The sequence below is a fragment of the Alligator mississippiensis genome, chromosome 9 (assembly GCF_030867095.1).
Source record: "Alligator mississippiensis isolate rAllMis1 chromosome 9, rAllMis1, whole genome shotgun sequence".
Taxonomy (NCBI): Eukaryota; Metazoa; Chordata; order Crocodylia; family Alligatoridae; genus Alligator; species Alligator mississippiensis.
This window is the reverse complement of record NC_081832.1, coordinates 50,107,897-50,129,531: the sequence shown is the minus strand read 5'-3', so window position 1 is coordinate 50,129,531 and position 21,635 is coordinate 50,107,897. Positions and strand designations below refer to the sequence as shown.

Here is a 21,635-nt window from a genome sequence, read left to right as displayed (position 1 = left end):
CTAGAGCACTTAAAGTATATAACTTTTGCTTTTGCCTCAGGCTTTCTGAACATCTATTCTTGGCCCATATCTTTATTTAGGGCTTTGGTTCTCATTATTAGGCTGTTGGAGACCTTGTTAATCCCACATGCCCATTATCTTGTCTTAATTGTGTGAACCTGTTTTGTAGCTGGTATGCTCAAAATACTTCTCTTGTATTGCCTGACTTGAGCTCCAGCTAGTTTAGACTGTTCAAGTTCTCAATCTTGGCGAAGACCTAAGAAGGCAGAGAGGCTGCATTGTTTGGCTCCATGCCAATAAAGGACGTACAGGTATTTTATCTGTGTGCTGGTAGTTTGACTTTCCTTCCAGTTTTCAACATATATACCATATTTAACTTATTTTTATATGTTCTAGAATGCTGAATCCTTAACATTTCTTACCTTAAATTATTTTAGCTTGGATAATTAGTAATTTGAAACTCTTCTTGTAATTTTGTTTTAGGAATTACAGAACATGAATATAGAACTGTGTAATCAATAACATTTCTGAACACTTTGTACAGTATGAAAGTCACCATAACTGTTTGTCATAATGTTGTTGATTGTTTAACTAAGCAGAAGGAAGTCTCCTATCACTTGTTCATTAGCTTATTAGATCTACGTACAAGTGTATCATATAATCCTTATTGTAATTTGAAATGTAAAATGAGAGTTCTAAGTTCTCACCATAGCTGATTTGTAATGTTATTTTAATATTATTCTTCTTTCATCAAAACAAATGCCTTCCTGTCTTAATTATTTGAATGCTGAAATGTTGGTATCAAGAAGTAGTGTCGTTTCGAATAATAATGAAAAGAAATGTGACTAAAACCTCAATTGTATTTGGGCAACTTGCAAAACAAATGTTAAGAATCAGACCATTAAGGCAGAAAGTCACAGAAGTTATGTTAATTATTTCCAAACTAGGAGAATAATAGTGTGTCCTGGCATGATTTCTGTATGTCGAAAGAAGGTTATGTAACAGACAAAGAATTCTTCCTGTATGGAACCAAAAAGTACCTCTTTTGTTAGAAAATATATATGCTAATACAAGCAATTCTGTTAAAAATATTTTGTAAGTAATATAGCAAATTCATTTTTCATTGAACTGTATTAATTTGGTAAACTAAAACCATGAATGAATTATGTACTGTTTCTTCAGAAAAGGAAGGTGGTAAGCTTGTAGTTTAGGTAGTTGGCTGGTACCTTGACTCATCTATTTATCTGTTCTCCAAACCTTTACAATCCCATAGACTTCCACCAGTTCTGGCTTCAAATCAGTGCACAAAGAAATTGCAACCAGAAACTTATATCTTGCCTTCAGAGTTATTTCCACAGACCACCAAGAGATGTAAGAGTTGTAGCCATAGAGCAGCACAATTCTGTTTACTCACCTTTGAGTAGTAGTTGGCAACTAAGGGCTGTGAGCATTTTCCCAGAGCCATACCTATCAAGGACTGAAGGTATTAAAAATCTATTCCTTTCCATCTGCCTGAGAGTATTTATGAACCACTTCCTTTTTTTTTTTTTTTGTTAGCTTCACTAAAAAGAGCTAGGTAAGTGTTCTTAATAATTATGCGCTGTGTAGAATCTTGTTTTAGTTTATTTTATTTTCAGTGCTTTGCTGAGTTGTTGAAAATGTTGAAGTTTTTTTTTGGAGGGTGGTGATGGTGAGGGGGATAGTTATTTGATCTTTTATACAAGACACGGATGAAGAACTTTCTTTGTCAATTTTTCTTTCTTCCTTGAATAGGAATGAGAAGTCTTTTTTATGACTCAGTGAATGGATCTGAGTACTGTTGAAACCATTGCTTTGTAGTGGCACATTAGAAAAGTGTAGGAGAGGCTACTGTCATCCCTTACACGAACAATGATAAGAACAAAAAATCCTAAAATACAATCTATATGAAAAGAGTACATGTCATCTGGTAGTGACATTTATTTTGAACCTGTTGTCATAACTTTAGACCCTAAGCCTCAGCTGATCCTTGTTCTGTCATTCCAGCTGCTATGTTTGCATCCTATACCAAGAGCTGCACCAAAGTAGCAATCTATCTGTGTTTGTGATAAAACTGCCTCCCTTTACCCAACTGTATTTAGCAGTTCTATCTCAGCACTATATCTTGTAGCCTAACATTCTTCAAATAGTGGGAAACATCTAGAAAACAGATCCAAACTAGAACTGTATTCAATTAAACTAATAATGATTGTAGTAATTGAATAGCTAATAATAATAATAAAATAATAAAAACACCAATCCTAATATCTCCAATTCTGAACACACACACACACACACAAACCCCCCTCTATGAATTCCATATTACAATTGTCACTTACTGTCAAATTCTGTAATGATATATTACAAAAATCATGATGCTTGCTGCAAACTGTAAGTTACAGCCAGGATCCTTAGCTGTGGCAAATACATACTTGTACAACTGCTTACTTTTGTTTAAGATGAGTACATCCTTGATGCTGATTTTATTTCACAAAAAGTGTTAATAGCATTTTGAGTGAATTCAGGTTCCTAGTGCCAACTGAAATACAATTCTAAAGCAAGGAAGGGGAAATCAATGGATATTAGCCATTTAAATTCCTTGATGAATAGGTTCTTGAGTCCAGCCAGCATCAAGAGAGATTTTCAAGCTTGTACTGAGTTGTTGGATTTAAACTTGCACATTCACTGCTTTTAAAAAGTACTACAAAGTTATTTGGCTATAAATAACTATTTAAGTTAAATTTTAATTATAGGTTTAATTAAAATAAATAAATTGCACTCTCTCAAAAAAAATAACATTCCTTGAACTGAAATGTGATTTCATTTGTGTTCTATACTTGTATACTTTTCACATGAAACAGCAAGTATAACTCAAATCTGGAAGAGAAGTTGGTTCTGCAGATTATTCATCTTTCCTAAGAACTAATTTCATTTAAAAACATAAGCTTTAAAGAAATAACACCCAAAGGAAATACCAATCCATAGAGAATTCTCCACAGGATTTCAAAGCATGTTAGTGAAAATGATGCTATATAATGTCAATGGAAATGCCTGGTTTAATTGTCTTAAAAGCGTGAACCCTTTCTAAATAATTGAGAAATATTTTTTCTATGCCTTACAATAGCACAGCTACACTATTGTAAGATTTACACATACTATATCAAGTAGCATGAAGTAGTGAAGTACCTGTAAATGATACATGCAGTGTTCTGGCAAGTGCTGCAGTTGTTGAGGTCTTGGCCAGTGCGGTAGAAGTTGCGCCTGCAATGGACAATAGTTCATTCAATTCATAAAAATCTGTAAGCTGACAAGGTAGGACTCTTATCACAACATGCCATCCTCTATGCATTTTTGTTATTTTAAACATAAATTAAGCAGCAAAATCTATTGTACCAGAGTCTGACTTTAAGCCAGTCAAAGAATACAGTATATTCATATTTCATCCTAACCTTTTGTCTTTAAACTTGCACTGTCATGACTACATTATATAAGATTCTCTGGAAGGCTGGCTACTCAATATAGCTATGAACTCTTCTAAGAACACTTTAGTTACAAGAAGGCATCTTTACGTAAAAACGTTTGAAAGCATTTAAAAGGTTTATGCTCTCTGTATATGGAAACTTGCCTTTCCCTTTATTCCTTTTGCTATTTTTTTCTCACGCATTCTTTTTTTTTCCCTTTCAGACTGAAATTTTAACTGGCCCACAAAAGCAAATAAACATAATTACTTCCATCAAAAATAAGTTATTTTGTGGTTTCTTATTTCAACGTGTTCTTGCTGGGTGATAATTTTTATATTTGCAAATTAAATTAAGGAAACAAATCTTTTTCTACCTGTTCTTACAAAATGAGCAAACTGGCATAGTTGTAGACTAGCTATCAGTGGATATGTTCATGGCCAGGCTAGAGTTCTTTCACAAATGACTTCAATCTTAGTAATGATATAGTAACACGAAGCAGGCAGCCCTGTTTAGTGGCCATTTACGTCTGGAGGATCCAGTCCATTAAGTTTAATGCAGTTTAACTGAATAATGAGTTAATAAGGCCTAAAAGATGCCCTAAATTATGCTGTGATGGCTTTTCTGAGAGCTAATCTCTGACTATTCTTTTCAGTGGGGATGTATTGGAAAATAAACCTTGCCATTGTTCTCAAAACATGTACACATGTAGCTGTATTGCTAAAAAAAAAAAAAATACCTTGCATCCATACAGTTTTACTATCATAGTCACTAAAGAATTCTGAAAGATGGTTTGAAGCTTGAACAGAGCCAGCTAAGAAACTCATAAGTATCCCAATCTTCAACAGTGCATTAACAATAAAAGTGAAGAAAGGATATATGGTTTGATGTATGTTTTAACTGACAGTGCTGCTGTTCTCTTGAATATTCAGATCTATAAATACCAGGAAGTTTGCTTTCATAAGTGATGGTCACTCTAATCCTGTTCAGTGTGATGAGAAAGGTTGGGCAGATGCTTCCTTAACCCTATGTGTCAGTATTTAGCATACAGCACGTTCATACAGCACGTTTCATCGTCGGACCTTTATGGAGTCTTCTGAATTTTCAGGCTTTTATCAACTGAGGATAGATTGCTTTTGTAGTTTATAAATGTTTGTTTTTTTAATGTCAGGTTCATACCCATCTGTTTTTCATTTAGAGAAAATAGGATGGTGTTGAAGGGCAGTAGGTTTATACAGTGGAATGATTTTGAAAGGCAGGAAAAAAACAATTAAAATGAATAAGGAATATATAAGCATGTTGAGTGCAGGATTAGGGAGTGAGGAGCAATTTGGAGTTATGGAATGTGGAGAAGTGCTTGAGTTAAGAATTTATCATTTAAAAAACTAACCTGATAAAGCGCATTGGAATTAATAAGTTAGAACATAGTATCTTCTTACAAAAATATTTACATGACTGTAATGATTAAAATAAATTATCCATGATTAAATGATTTTAAAAAGTTATTATATATTTACCTAATACATCAATTAAATCATATTAATATTGTGAATGGGAAGGTTTCAATACATATTTAGTGTGGTTTGAAAATTGGTTGTCAGAAATAGCTGAAATACACCAAGGCAAATCCAACCCTCAGACTAAGCATTTTAGCTATGAATGGAAGACTTCTGCATGAGGAAGCCTGGCCCATCCACTGAGCAGGGGTGTTTATCCCTGTGGGCCAAATTGAGCCCTGCGTGCCAGAACTGGGATCTGGGTCCTGGCACTGCCCCCTCCCAGCTCTGTGTGCCAGGACTGGTTCTTGGGGGTGTGGCAGTGCCCCCTTCCACCTCAGCTCATGGGGTTTGGGGAGCCTGGTGCCACCCTGATCTGGCATTCCACACTGGGTTTGGGCCCTGGAGCCTAACACAGCCCCTACCCTAACTATGTAGTTGGTCCAGTAAAAAGTATCATGGGGAAAAAAAGTGGCTCATAACCACTCTCATACCATAAACATCCTTGCTTCTCACATTTCACCTTTGAGATACTAATAATGGAAAGGGGCCTACTTCTGCATGCCTTTTAAAAGTCTTTTAGACAGGCTGTGCCATTTGGGCCAGGTACAGACATTACACTTTTAATGGTATAAGTGATTGGAAATTTGTCTATACTCGTAAAAGAACAGAAGTTCAGCACATACAGACTGGTTTAAAAATGGCAGAACCCAATCTCAGATTTGCTCCCCCTACCACAGGGTGAATGTGTGTACTATATCAATATAAACTATGCCACTTATAGAAAACTGCATAACTGAGATCAGTTCCCCTCAGGCTTTTTTAATATCTGTACCTAGCTCTAAAGTCTAGTGCACATTTTAGATGCATAAATCACATGGCTGCAAGAGAGGCTAGTGATTTTGCTGAAACACATGAAGCATTACTACAGGCCATACATTTTTGCTTTATATGGGTCATACCGGTATGAAGAACAGTTATTTTAAAACATTGGCTTGCTGTTCCTCAAACATTTTCTAGTTAATAATTTTCACATGTTGTTTTACTGCATTTGCATGGTTCTAAATTTTCAGGCACCTGGTCAAAATGTGAAAATGTTTAGACTACAAGTGATAGAAATGTACTTTGTTGTCCTGCCAGTATGTCTTTTTCTTGTTCTTAAGTCACCACTCTTAAATTGGTAACTGTTTTTGTTGCTTTTGTTTTCTTGGTTAATGGGATTAATAAAATGTGACCCACATAACTGTCCTGGCAGAAATCCCTCATGTAGATGTAGTGCTTTGGCCAATAACTTATTTTGCTCAGGAAGGAAGGCCTGGAATGCAGAACCGTTTTTTGTTAAAATAAACTGCATTGATATTAGGTACACTTAGCCAGTGTAAAATTCTGGTACAGCTAAACTGCCATAGACTTGACTGTAGTAGTGAGACAAAAGCTCTGTTGTAATGGTGTCTGATATCCACTGTTAGTGCCTTTACATTTATGCATTTGTGTGAGACAGCCTATAACTTAATTGAGACCAGCTTATAAAAGTCATGTGCTAATATACTTATGACACCATAACCTGAGTCAAGATATGAATTGATAAATATATAAACCCTAATTCAACCAACATTCAGTATCAAGTAAAGCTGAACTAGGAAGGCATCTGTTTTTGCCTATAATGGCTCAAGTACCAGATATTGTAGATAAGATATGGATTTCCAAACTCTTTTTTAAATATTTCAAAGAGAGATTTTTGATAGCAAAGGTTAAAAGAAAGCAAACAGCTACTTTTGACTTTTGATAAATTACTTAGTAAAATAGCTTTTTAATATTAAAATACACCATACCCTTCACTGAGGGCTCTGGCTTTTTCCAGGTCTTGAATTACATTCAAGAGGACTTTAATCTTCTCCTGGTTTGACTGCAAAGATTCTTCTACGGACTGCAGCCTGCCTTGTAGGGCACATAATTCACCATGTGCCAAGTGAATTTGATTTATTTCTCTAATCTCTTTGTTAGTTTGTGGTTTTATTTCACTCCTTGGAAGATAGGACTTTATGTGAAAACTTCCTAAACAGTCATTATACTCTGGTACATCTGACTGTGTAGAACTTTTCTCAGTTTCAGTTTGATATGAAGGAACAGATTTTGACATGCTACTTTTGGACAATGATATTACTGCCTGATCATCATTAATCAGTGTCATACAGTCAGAATCTGTTTCAGGCAGTGCAAGCTGTTGATGGTCTCTGGGGAAACAGTATGATGAACTGTGATTCGATGGAGGTGATAATGGAGTAGTGCTGGAGTCTTCATTTGATCTAAGTAACTCAGAATCACTTTTATCTGCTTCACAAGAATCAGGCTGTGCATTAACTTCATTGCAGTTACTTGTATTGACCAAGCAGGAGTAAGATCTTTTTGAATTTGATGGCTGCATACAACTTTCATTCAATTGTTTCATTGCAGTAGAAGAATGTGCTGAGTCACTTAAATCCATAGGCATGTCCAGAGTATAAATGGAAGCATTATTGGCCTGTGGAGAACTCAGATGTATGTATTCAGGCACCTGGGTAGAAACAGTTGCCTTTTCCAGTACTGAGAAAGCATCTGAGTCCAGGTGGATGGGTCCATTGCTTTGTGCTTTAGGCACTCCTTGACATACTTGATTGGTTATTTGGTCTCTCTTAGATCCATCTTCTAAATGTTTAGTTATCCTTAAATAAGAAAAGTGTGAGGACATGAGATCCTGTTCAGAAAGATTGCCATTAACATGGACAGTACTTTCAGGCTCAGTTGGCATTTCTGTTAAAGACTTGCTTGTTGTCAGTTTTTTCCTCCTAAAAACTGGGAAGTGTTTCCTGAGGCTAGGAGAAGTCTGAATAGCAATGTTCCGAAGCCCCTTTGGAGCCCTTGGAAAAGCAAGGGGGTAGTTTGGCAAGTTCTGGTGCCTAGATGTTTGTGCCTTTCCAGTCACAAATGCTATGTCTTTGGGAGGCTCGATGTCCAAATCAGTGACACCCATTGGCTTTTTGTTTGTACCATCATCTTGGAATCGAACTTGCTGAGATTTGATTCTGCGGTGGTGTGGCTGCCTCATGAAATCAACAGAATCTAGGCTGTTCCGTTTCAATAGCACAGGACGTACTTTTATGTTTTGCTGGGCCATTGAATCGCAGTTTAAGGTCTGCAAGTAACGCGTTTCTTTGCGACCCATTTCATTAGGTCATTCCAAAAGCACCTGGTGGTTATACCCCAGATCCAAATGACAATTTTAAGTGTTGCTTTTTAACTGTGTTCCTTTTGCTGCTTGTTAGCATTTGTGTTTCTTAGCTGGTGTATTTTGCTTGGGAAATTATTTTCAATTTTCCCTTGTAGCTTTAAATATTATTTTATTAGAAAGATAGCTAGCTAGACACAACAACAAGATGAACTAATAATTTAATCCTGAATCCAAGGAGTAAATTATAAAGGAGATAATTTGGAAACCTCAGTATTTACATTTTGAAACATTGTTGTTTAATATGTAACAAAAGTATAAATTACAGTAGAATAAGGTATATTTACTCCTAACTAATGTAATGTAAAGATAAATATTAATACTGCTTTTCTAATGCCCCATTTGTTGACAGTTAGCCCTTCAGAAATCCGGTGTTGAACCGTAGACCTGTTAAATATTTCTTCTTTTTATAGAATATATAATAACTGGCTTGGGTACTAGCATTTTTGATGCATAATATTCCTGTAGGAACATATCCATTAATATTAAACTGAAATTAATCTTTCAGAGATGCTTTTTCTTCTTGTCCCATCCTTTTACTTCAGCAGCTGAAACTAATCTTCTTAAAAAGCCAAACAAAAATCAGTGGCTTGTGACTGAAAAGTATAGCATCCAAAAGGACTCTGTGAAAGCAGTTATTGATGTATGGTCCTTACTTTCTAGTTCATCCAAGTACAAGGCTAAGCATGTCTGAAGGACTGTTGTTTGAGTGAAATCTATAAATACTTTGGCATCAGCGGAGTAGTCCAGACCACCTAGTCAGCATTTGCAGAATAGCAGATATTTTTCTGAAAATAAAAAGACAACAGTTGCAGTTGAACAGTTTGAATGAACACTCTTTTCCCCTCCTGCTGTCTTTCTCTCAATATTTTCCACTTGCAATGCTTGGGGGCCCCCCATAGTAGGATGCCTGAAATGGAAACTGAAAAATAATATTTTGTGATACGGAGTGCATAAATGTTTCCTTGGAATGTAATACAAGAAAATATATTTTCAGAATAATAATTCGAGGAAATTGAGGTTTCTTTTAGTCGTACTACATAATGTTGGGTGTGGATCTGAATCCAATAAGGACCCCAGAATCTACAAAGAAATCCAGTTCCAGAGCTGTAAATGGGTACTGGAATCGGTTTTGTTTATAATGGCCAGAAGCTGATTAATACATGTAAGAACTTTAGGCAAGTTGGTTCAAATAGAATTATGAATGTTTATTTTGCAGTAGGTATCATCAAAAACACCTATGCAACCATCTGTGAGATTTGTGGGGTCTACCAGTAGGAATGGGTCAATCCTATGTTCTATTTTTCTTTAAAATGACAAATAATAGTTTGTCAAATAATAAAATATATTTTACATTACTGTGGGCTCCTGAAATTATGCACTGGCATGCTGTAAAATCTTAGGTCTTCATGAATGCTTATAACGTGCTCCTTGCAAGTAGTTTGCCTAAAGCTTCTTTCTGTATAAAGCTGGTTTATCGCTCATATTCCAAATATTAAAAAAACCCCTTAAAAACATTTTGGTTAGACAGTGAAACTGACTTCTCTGAAAAAACCATCAGGACAACAGAATAGTAATCAGCAAAAAACAGTATATATGTTAAAAACAGAAATAGCAGTCTATTCTGTCTTTCTAGGACAGGGGCGGGCAAAATATGGCCCACCGACCAAATCTAGCCTGCCAGCTGATTGGATTTGGCCCATGAACAGGCACCTGCCAGTTGATTGGATCCACCAGGAAGCAGTGTTCCCTCTAAGCTGCGCAGCGTGCGTGGCTGTGCAGGCACTCCTGATACTGCGGCATGAGCACGCCTGTGCAGCTGCGCAGCTTAGAGGGAACGCTGCCAGGAAGCACGCTGGCTGGGGCCAGGGCTGGCAGGTGCAGGCAGGAGTGTGGGAGTGCCCAGCCCTATGTGGCGCACCACTGGCGCAGCTGTAGGCTGGATGTGAGCGGTGGGCTGCTCACACTCTGACCCTCCCCCTTCCTCCCCCTCCACCCTTGGCCAGCTCCTGGGACCTAGTGGAAGGTCAGCCCTCCCCACACACATGCACACCCCCACACACAATTTACAAGAGTAAGTCTTTATTTGGAGTTATTATGTAATCACTTCTATATACATTATTCAAAAATTTGGGACCAAAATTATTTTTGGAAATAAATTTAAATGTCTTATAACAAGTGTTTTGATTGTTAGTATATGACTTTTTTGTCTATAATTTGTGAAAATGATATTATCTAAAAGATTTTGTGTGTGGGCCTTGACAGCACACCAAAAATCATTAAGTGACCCACCAGCTGACATAATTGCTCACCTCTGTTAAATAATCAAAAACATTCCAAGGTTGGCATAACCATCTTTGACAGGTGTAGTCAATTTTATAATAAAAATTAACCATGAACAACGTTCTCCCTATTCTCCTACTCCTCCAGCCCAACATTGTAAGCTTGGCACAAAACTACCATTTTCTTATCATTTACTACATAATACGTATTTTATGGTCCTTTTCTAATAAGATTTTTTTTTCTCAATGACCAGTTAAAAATATGTTGGCATGCAAGCTGTCAGAGATGAAATTACATGTGCAGGGTACTGGGTTCATGACAGTGGTATTGTGCTTAATCTTGGCATCCAGTTCATTTTGTATCTGTCCACCTACATAGTCAGCAAATTTCAGATGTCAAGAAGATTGTTTCATAGTTTCTAGGGTCGGAAGGGACCTGAGCAGATCATCAAGTCCAACCCCCTGCCCTGGGCAGGAACAAGTGCTGGGATCATAATACCCCAGCCAAATATCTATCCAACCTCTTCTTGAAAACCCCCAAGGTAGGGGAGAGCACCACCTCTCTTGGGGCCCATTCCAGAGCCTGGCAGCCTTAACCATAAAGTAATGCCTCCTGATATCAAGCCTGAACCTACTCTCAATCAATTTGTGGCTATTATTCCTTGTTATCCCAGGTGGTGCCTGGGGGAATAGAGCCTCACCTGTTTTCTGCTGGTCCCCCCTGGTGAGTTTATAGATAGCCACCAGATCCCTTCTCAGTCTTCTCTTGTGGAGGCTGAATAGATTCAGGCCCTTTAGTCAATTTTCATAGGGCATGGCCTGCTGCCTCCTGACCATGCAAGTAGCCCTCCTCTGGACCCTCTCACGGTTAGCCACATCCCTCTTGAAGTGCAGTGCCCTCACCTGGATGCAGTACTCCAATTGTGGCCTGACCAGCATTGCATAGAGGGGAAGGATCACCTCTCTGCACCTGCTTGTGATGCATCTGTAGATGCATGACAAGGTGCGGTTAGCCTTGCTGACTGCTTCCTTGCATTGGCAGCTCATGTCCATCTTGGAGTCAACAATGACTCCAAGGTCCCTTTCAGCTACTGTATTGTTGAGAAGGGAGTTCCCTAGCCTATACGTATGCTGCAGGTTCCTTCTCCCTAGATGCAGCACCTCGCACTTGTCTGTGTTGAATTCCATTCTATTCTCACCTGCCCACCTCTGTAACCTGTCTAGATCTAGCTAGATACTGTCCCTCCCCTCCAGTGTGCCCACTTCTCTCCACATCTTTGTGTCATCAATGAATTTGGATAGCGTGCTTTCCATGCCCACCTCCAAGTCACTGATTAAGATGTTGAATAGCACAGGCCCAAGGACCGAGCCCTGGGGAACTCCACTGCCAGCATCCCTCCAGATCAAAAACAACCCATCCACCACCACTCTTTGTGCGACCGTCGAGCCAATTTGCTACCCATCTGACTGTGTAGGCATCAATGCTACAGTCGCCTTTTTTTTGAGCATGGGGTGAGAAACAGTGTCAAAGGCATGAGAGCTCAATTGACATGAGAGCTTTATTATATTCTTCTTTTAGATGCTAATTTATTTCTTCTTCTCTGCAAATGAGAAGATAAATATCAACCAGTTGCTGTTCAAATTGTTCCTATACCTCTCTGCAAATGAGTATTCAATATGAGCTATGAATATTAATCAAATATGAGCATTGACCTCGACCTATGATTCCATATCCTGTTAAAATGTTAGTAGAAGATGTGATAACATATTCTGAGAAACTCATTTAAAGGAAACTTTTAAGAAGGCTAGTGCCCAGTTGTACTTTTGTGGACACAGCTATTGCTTTCAAAACTGGCAGTGCTAAAAAAAGCATACTATTGTACTTCAACATTTCATTCATGGTAATAATTCTTTGTTGGAGGTATACATATTCAGAATGTGCTTGAAAATAAGAAGCCAATGCAGGTTTTGCCTTTAATTGTTCTGTATTTTGGTTTGGACATCTGTAAAATGAAAATAAAAATACCTGCATAGAAGTATGAGGTTAACATTTATATATTTATATAATGTAGCATAAAGTATATGAGAAAGATGTGGGTGCTTAATATCAACTGATTGCAGTTACTATTTTACAAATAATCATTATTTTTTTTAGGCTATGGGTCTACACAATTTGTAAAACAATATAGAGCTATAGAGTATAAACATATGTTACTGAGGGATCTTGTGATCCCATATGACGGATAGTCGCATATGATGTAGTATGCAACCTTACTGAAGTCATCTCGTTTCTGGTAGGATTTTATCTCATACTTGCTTCTTTTGATACATTTTTATTTAATGGCCTTTATGGTAAAACATAATGTGTAAAGAAAACAGCTTCTGGATATCTGTGTGAATTGCCACATATGTTTTGTAGATGCCAGTGTGGTAAATTTCATTGAACGTGTGCCTTTGACCTAGTCAGACTACATGCCATCTCTTAACATGAGAATCTTCCCCACCATTTGACCTTCAAGACAGATGTTTTTACTTATAGTAAAAACTGTTCTTCTGTTCTTCAGAGTGTGAATTTAAATGCAGTGCTTATTTAGACTGGAGGTCTACTTGCTGAGTGTAAGTGCATGAGAACTGCTGAATGAGTGCAACAGGGTGTAAACTGTGTCAAATGGAAGAAAACCCTGGCTATAAGACAACACAAGATGTGGGCAGTGGTGTCCCGCAGGGGTTGGTACTTGGGTGCAATACTTTTCCACACCTTTATTAATGATTTGGATGTGGGGGTGAAGAGCTCACTGGCCAAGTTCACAGGTGACACCAAGTTTGGGAAAGCGTGGTTACGCTTGAAGATAGGCTACAGGTACAGGCAGACCTAGGCAGGGTAGCAAATTGGGTGGATCGTAATCTGATGAAGTTCAACATTGAGAAATGTAAAGTGCTCCACTTCAGGATGAGCAACCTCCAACACACCTACAGGCTCGGCAGCACCAAACTGATTAGCTCCATGAATGAAAGGTACCTGGGGGTAATAAAGACCACAGTATGAATATGAGCTGGCAGTGCAATGCTGTAGCCAGCAGGGCAAATGATACTCTGGTATGCATCAATTGATGCATCTCCAGCAAAACCAAGGAGGTGATTCTTCCGCTCTACTCAACACTGGTGAGACCGCAGCTGGAGTACCACATCCAGTTCTGGGCACCACACTTTATCAAGGATGTGGACAAGCTTGAGAAAGTCCAAAGAAGAGCAACCCATATGATCAGAGTCTTACACAGAAAGCCATATGAGGAAAGTCTGAGCGATCTGGGACTCTTCAGCCTGAAGATAAGAAGGCTGAGAGAGGACCTGGTAGCAGCTTATTGCTACACTAGGGAAATACATCAAGGGCTTCGTGAGAAACTGTTCACCAGGGCACCCGAGGGGAAAACCAGGACTAATGTCCACAAACTCCTAGAAGACCAATTCAGACTCAAATTAGGAAAAAATTCTTCACAGTTAGGGTGTCCAGACTGGAATAAGCTACCTCCAGTGGTGGTGAAATCACTTTCCTTGGAAATCTTCAAGAGGAGATTAGACAGTCACCTTGCTGGGGTCACCTGACCTCCAGTTATCTTTCCTGCTTGGTGCAAGGGGCTGGACCTGATGATCTTCCAATGTCCCTTCTGGCCTTATAATCTATGAATCTATGAAACACTCCAATATTTATATTCTATATATGGAAAATCTATAAACTTACTATAATTTTCCAGGTATAGAATCTAATTATTGGAGGTTTGCCTTGAATGTGTTCCCCTCCCATTGCTACAACAGGGAAAATAAATCTGGGAGGTCAGGTATTGCCTTCGCTCTTGGCTTCACCCCAGCTTTTTCCCTTGGCAGCCCCTTCCCCCTCTCCTTACTATCAGACCCTGCTCTCCCTGAGCACATGAAAGTGAGAAGCAAATTTGAAAACACTGACCTAAAAATAAAAATACCTGTAGTAACTTGCATATAGCAATATTACTACAGGTACCCATAGGCTTAATTCATCCAAAACTGATGCAGCTTACCTCTTTTGAAACTTCTGCAAGTTTTAGCACAGGTACTCCATAAACACCCTTTTAAGCTTCACTTTTGTACCTACAACTATACATGACATTAGTGCAAAGCCAAAAGGCTCATGATTTACCATATAGTTCATTGGCCTGGGCTCCAGCAGTGTCAACAGTATTTCAGGCCATGGTGACTCCACAGCTCAGCACTGCTTAGTATGCATGTGTACTCCAGATACTCCCCCACAAAGCATCCATGGGCTAATTAACTCCCCAGTCATGACTGGAGCCAGGTGTTCTTTTCACAAATTCTGGGGTCCTCAAAAAATGTGTGTGCAGATGAGGTGCACAAGATGTTTAATGGTTCTTATTCTTACTAGTTATGAATAACATGATGCAGCATTTAAAGTATAATCTTCAGCATGTCTTGACTAGATATGAAGCATTCTGATGGGCAGTTCTATAGAAATGAGTTGCATGTTCCAACCTAAGCCTGATCACTGCAATATTCATGTGGCCCGTTCTTAACATTCGTCGTTTAATAACAATAATGACTTTGGAACAGTGCATTTAATGGGGATTGATGACTGCCAGGGGTTAATGACCTTCTCTCTTGCCTCAGGCTATCTACTCTCCTCCACTCTATTTTCCCCTGGACATCCATTCATTAATCCTCAGGAAATGCTGTGTGCCTCAGTCATTACTGCTTAATGAGCACAGTGGCTCTGTTCCAGAGGATTCAAATGGTAGTCATTGAAGCAAATGTCCTGTTTGATGGCTAATGGTTATTGTTGATCTCTATATTAATGACAGATGTTTATTTCATGCTCTCTTTCTCATTGATTTATTGAGTATAAAAACTAATTTATATTGCTGTATTTTATCAACATATTTTTCTTTCCTTCCTTTTTGTTTCTAACCTTATGTTTTATATCATCTTGGTACTGGAGAATGTCAGTTCAGGTTAAACACTCCCAGGCTAACTACAAATATTCCCTATTTATTGATTGTTGAAATTTATCTTATGCTTGATTCTGCCTTCAGCAAAAACTTTACTGTATGTCTGATGCATCTAGGAGTTCAGGAATGGGATTGCTTTCGATATTTTCACCGTTTAACTTTGTGCGCTGTATAGTCACATGAATTGGAGGTTATGCTGTTCAGCACATCATCTTAAATTTTAAAGTACTTAAATTTAAAGTCAGTCCTAGATTTTAAGTAGCTATAGCCACATGTTATGTCTGGTTTATCTGAGGCCACACACATACCCACAGGTAATACTCTCTTACTTCTCTCCGAGTTTAATTATACAATTCTTGCTCTGAGAACAAGTTCCTGGCTTCATCTCCTTATGTACAGACTGGGATTTTTCAGCAGTCTGACTGAATTCAGTCCCTATAGTTAGTGTGTGTGTGTGTGTGTGTGTGTGTAATAATCAGTCATGTATACAGTGTTCTCCAGTGAAAGTATTGTTTATCACAGTAGGAATAGGGAAAAAGAGAACTTAAAAGCAACAACAAGGCCTACATATAGGTGCAGCTGGTTTAGAAGCTTGCCATCATTAACAGAGAAACTGCATGGGTAAATTAACCTATTTTCCTAGGATTCTTGTTCTTCCCCCATGGAGGACTGTACTGTTATGGCATTTAGTCTTCCTTTAAGTCACCTATAGTAAATCTGTAATTTCTATTTTGTAACCACATTTTATCTACTAAATACTATTAAACCATAGTTGCTACCAACTTAGTGCCAGTTTAGCCTATTATGAGTTGCTGCCTGAGGGCAAATAAGTAATGGTTTATTAAAATATAGTGGAACATGTTTCCTTTTTTTTTCTTTTATTTCATTGCATTAAACATCAAAATTATTGATATATTTCTTGGTTGCTGGCTAATATGGTTGCTACACTACTTCTCCAGAAATGGGCATTAACCTTAGTTCATATTAACTGATAAAGAGCTGTATGCTACTCTTCATTACAGTTATAACTTCCAAGATTTCTGTGGTATTATATACAGATAGACATAACATTGTGTGATTTTTATTCTCCAGTCATTTTTAACGCACAGACACAATTTCCAGTTGTATTAGTGTTGGTTACCTTCTAATCCCAGGAGACAATCGAGCAATTAGTATATAATTAAAAAATGAATATTAGAAAAATATGCATTTGTACTGATAATAGTTTTGCAAAGTGTAGTATATTTCTCACACCCAACCTTGAAGTGTACAAGCAGACATTACGCTGAGAGTGACCTAACTAAGGTTAGGTCAATCTAAGTGCGAAACTGTACATATGCTTGGGGAGTTTAGATCGGACAAAAAATGGCCGGCCCAATTTAACATAGATCACTTAAGGAGATGTAGATCAGGCTAACCCATGACTAATTTAAGCAAATGTGTGTAAACATTTGGAGTGCAGCACCAGGGCTGGGGAGGACCAGTTCCTCACCCAAGCCCAAGGGCTATGCTTTTCGTCCCTCCTCCCCCTCCCCTGCCACCCTAACCAGGGTATTTGGTAGCCCTCTGACTATTCCTGCTTCTCCCCCACCCGCTGTGCAGATGGACAATGCCCCCCCCCCCCCCCCCCATGGAGTCTCTTCACCCACTCATCTTTCCTGCCCTTCCCTCCACCCTGATTTAGATCACGCTCCTGGCAAGGCTCTAGGCACTGGTGAACATATGCACCGGTGCAAACCCAGTACAACCACTCAGCTTAAAGTAAGCTGCATGATCATAGATCAGCTTCTGCAAATGTCTCCATATGCCCTAAATTAATGAGAAAGGACATGCTGCTCTTTTTATAGGTGGACTTAAAAGACATCCTAGCATTTTGCACAATTTTTTATGCAAACATTTTCCCCCGCTACATTCTGTGTATGCAAGGTTTCATTTGGCTTATGAAGATTTGTGCTTTTATTTCTGATATTCACAAGGCCAACTTGATAGTATATATGTAGTATTTATGTGTGTGTGTGTTTATGTAGATTGTAGAAAATACCATCTACAGATGCTAATCTGAGCCTGCTTTTTCATTTGGAATTTCACTTCATTTTTATTATAGTAAACCATAGTCCCTTCCCTGATATGGTATCTCTTCTAATTTCAAAAGGGTCAATAGAGTAGTATTCTTTCAGTGAATTATTTCTATAGAAAATCCATTTGAGCAATATTTCTTATAAATTCTTTGCTAAAAACAGTACTTTGACTTGGAAAATAGTTTACAGATCCATTTGCATTTCATATCTACAATTCAAGTTATTTCCCTGAGAAAGCTGCCTGGTAGCCTCTGAAGCCTCAGCAGTTTTTTAACCTTGGTTAAAAAAGTGTAATATTAAAAATGGTACTGAAGTACATATAAAAGATCAATAAAATAAACATAAACTACCTGCAGTAGGCAATTCTCCCCTTTTCACAAATGAGGAAAATGATGTACAGAGAGGATTTTTGGAGAAGCTTCATTGGAAAATGAGGTGTCTAGACCATTCCAAATAGGTATCCTCAAAAATCTTGCTTAGATTAATTCATTTAACTAAGGGCTCTGTTACATGGTAATTCTGGGTGCCTTCTGGAGCTTTTAACCCCTGGATTTTCCATACAATAACACCCAAAACTGGTTTTAAGCAGTTGTTATGCATCTCAGACTTATGCTACTCCAGGGTAGGATTATCTGGCACGAGATGATTATGAAATGATTGAGCTAAGGACTTTGACAAAAGGAAGAAAGGAGAACCACAGAGTATGGACCCTGGACTTCAGAAAAGGAGACCTTGACCTACTCAGAGAACTGACGGGCAGGGTCCCCAGGGAAGCCAATTTGAAGGGGGAAAGGAATCCAGGAGAGGCGGTTATATTTTAATGAAACCTTAGGGCACAGGAAGAGATGATCCCGATGTGCAGGAAGAATAAAAAATATGGTAGGCAACCAGCTTGGCTTAGCAGAGAACTGTTCAGTGAGCTTAAATACAAAAAGGAAGCTTACAAAAAGTGTAAGCTTGGACAGATGACTAGGGAGGAGTATGAGAATATTCTTGGGCTTGAAGGGCTGAAATCAGGAAGGCCAAAGCACAATTGGAGTTGCAGTTATCAAGGGATGTGAAGGGTAAGAAGAAGGGTTTCTATAAGTATGTTAGCAACAAGAGGAAGATCAGGGAAAGTGTGGGTCCCTTACTGAATGGGGGATGATGAGGAAAAAGCTGAAGTACTCAATGCCTTCTTTACCTTGGTCTTCACAGGCAAGGTCTGCACCTGGCAGCACAGTTTTGGGAGAAGGTGAGCAGTCCTCAGTGGTGACAGAACAGGTTAGGGACTATTTAGTAAAGATGGACGTGTGCAAGTTCATGGGGCCAGATGCAATGCATCTGAAGGTGGTGAGGGAATTGGTTGATGCAATTGCAGAGCTGCTGGCCATTATCTTAAACTGCTGGCAGTTGGGAGAGGTCCTAGACTATTAGAAAAGGGTGAATATAGTGCTCATCTTTAAGAAAGGGAAGAAGAAGGATCCAGGGAACTATAGGCCTCACCTTAGTTCCTGGAAATATCATGGTGCAGGTCCTCAAACAATCTGTTTCTAAGCATTTGGAGGAGGTGATTCAGAACAGTCAGCATGGATTCACCAAGGACAAGTCATGCCTGACTAACCTGATTGCCTTCTGTGATGACATGACTGGCTCTGTGGATGCAGGGAAAGCAGTAGACATGAGATATTTTGACTTTAGCAAGGCTTTTGATACCATCTCCCACAGAATTCTTGCAAACAAACTGAGGAAGTCTGGGTTGGATGAATGGACTGTAAGGTGGACAGAAAGCTGGATGGATCATTGGGCTCAGAGGGTAGTAGTCAAAGGTTTAGTGTGTAGTTGGCAGGGGGTATCAAGTGGAGTGCCTGAAGAGTCAGTCCTGGGACTGGTTTTGTTCAGTATTTTCATTAACGATCTCGAAGATGGGATGGATTGCACCCTAAGTAAATTTGTTGATGACACCAAGCTATGGGGTGTAGTAGATATTCTGGAGGGTAAGACTAGGATTCAGACAAGTTGGAGAATTAGGCCAAAAGAAATCTCATGAGGTTCAACAATGACAAGTGTAAGAACTCTATGCACCACCACTGGTTAAGCAGCAGCTCTGCAGAAAAAGGACCTGCGGGTTCCAGTGGACAATAATTGGAAAAGGAGTCAGCAGTGCGTCCTTGTTGTGAAGAAAGGCTAACAGCATGCTGGGCTGCATTAGTAGGAGTGTTGCCCGCAGATAGAGGAAAATAATTGTTCCCTTCTATTCTGCACTGGTGAGGCCATGTCTGGAGTACTGAGTCCAGTTTTGGACCCTGCTATACATAAAGATGTGGACAAATTGGAGAGAGTCCAGCAGAGGGCAACAAAAATGGTTAGGCAGCTGAGTCCCTAACCTGTTCTTTCACCACTGAGAAGTGTTCACCTTCTCCCAAAACTGCTCTGCATGGTACAGTAGTCTGGAAGCAGTCTGAATTACATGACTTATGAGAAGGGCTGAGAGAACTGGGCAGAGAAGGGCTGAGGGAATTTAGTCCACAGAAGAGATGACTGAGAGGGGATTTGATAACTAACAGCACTGAAGGGTGGTTCCAAAGACAATGGAGCTATACTGTTCTTAGTGGTGACAGATAACAGAACTAGGAGCAATGTTCTCAAGTTGCAGCAAGGGAGGTTTAAGTTGGATATTAGGAAAAACATACACACTAGGAAGGTTGTGAGGCACTGGAGCAGGTTACCTGGACAGGCATTGGAATCTCCATTCTTGGAGGTTTTTAAGGCTCAGCTTGACAAAGCCCTGGCTGGAATGATCTAGCTGGGGATGATCCTACTTTGAGGAGGGGTTGGAGTAGATGGAAGTCCCTTCCAACCCTAATTTTCTATGATTCTATATCTGATCCATGCTCATGGAGCACTAAGGTGTAGCAACTCTAGGCTACATGTTAGTGTAAACACCCTATCTGCCCCCCCTTCCCCCCCCAGCGCACTGCCCTGCTTTGGAGCCATAATGTCCCTCCCACCCTCTCTAGTACCCCAGATCCCTGCTCACTGCCTCTCTTCCCTCCTCCCTCATCTACTTGTGGCTTCCTGTTGTCTGCCTTAGGGGAGCAGCCAAGAAAGGGTTAACCTACCTGCCTAGCCATCCTCACTGCCACTTGCTCTCTGCATGGGCTAAGCCGGGAGAAGAGCAGTGGTCCATAGTGAGGGCTGGACAGGCAGATTAACCCTTCCCTGTCTGCTCCCTTGGGATAGACAGCACAGGCAGCCACAACTAGATGGGGAAGGGGCATGGGGGAAGGAGTGGAAGCCCCAAATTGGAGGAGGTGGGATTCTTACCTTTCAGTTCTCTAAGCCCTTGGTGGCCTTGAATGTGTGACTGCTCCAAACTTGAGCTAACATTAACACCGTCAACATTTGTGCAGTGTTCAGTGTAATATGAACAAGGCCCTTAGTCTGATGGTGTGAATATAGTATGTTTCCTGAATGGCCTTCATTTTCTTCAACCATAAAACTGTCCTTTCCAGAAATGATTCTCCGTTGGCTGCCCTGAAATACTGTCCTTTCCAGAATGGTTCTCTGTTGAAGATACCTGAAGTGTCTTCTCACCCATTTTTTTCAGGACAGGGTCGAGGGATTGTGGCAGAAAAACCAAGAAAAGTGTCTGTCGTTTGGGTTGTTACTCAGGAATCTTTTATCTGCCACTAATTCACTTGGGAGGAACACTAAAGAGTTTAAGGTTGATTTTACCCTGAGGCCACACGAGGGCAGGAACTAGCCAGGCCCAAGGGTTCACAGCCCCTGCATGCAGTACCAATCTGGCACCAGACAGCCAGGGCTGTGCCATGCTGCTAGGATGCTCTGTCAGTCAGTAGCAGGCCCTGAATGCCCTGATGGTAGTGGTGGATGCTGCTGCTGTGGAAGGGCTGTGGGACAAGCTGGGCAGGGCTGTCGGCTGAGTGTGGGGGGCTGTGCACCATGCAGGGGGGCAGGCAGGGCACCCACACCTTTTGAGCAGTCCCCCCCAATCCCTCCACAATACACCCAAACCCCACACCCCGAAACCACCTCCATAAA

General features: G+C 39.7%; 2 protein-coding genes across 2 annotated transcripts in view; one reads left to right on the top strand and one right to left on the bottom strand.

Moving 5' to 3' along the window:
• Positions 1–21,635, top strand: part of DOCK2 (dedicator of cytokinesis 2) — a 520,353-nt gene that overhangs the window by 216,291 nt on the left and 282,427 nt on the right. The gene's annotated exons all lie outside the window — the stretch shown is intronic.
• Positions 1–21,635, bottom strand: part of INSYN2B (inhibitory synaptic factor family member 2B) — a 140,240-nt gene that overhangs the window by 22,631 nt on the left and 95,974 nt on the right. The window contains exons 3-4 of the mRNA XM_019487134.2: positions 6,805–9,025; positions 3,205–3,279 (exon numbers count right to left, since the gene is read on the bottom strand). Coding sequence (XP_019342679.1) covers positions 3,205–3,279; positions 6,805–8,174 — 1,445 coding nt within the window. The 5' untranslated portion in view covers positions 8,175–9,025. The remainder of the gene's footprint in view (positions 1–3,204; positions 3,280–6,804; positions 9,026–21,635) is intronic.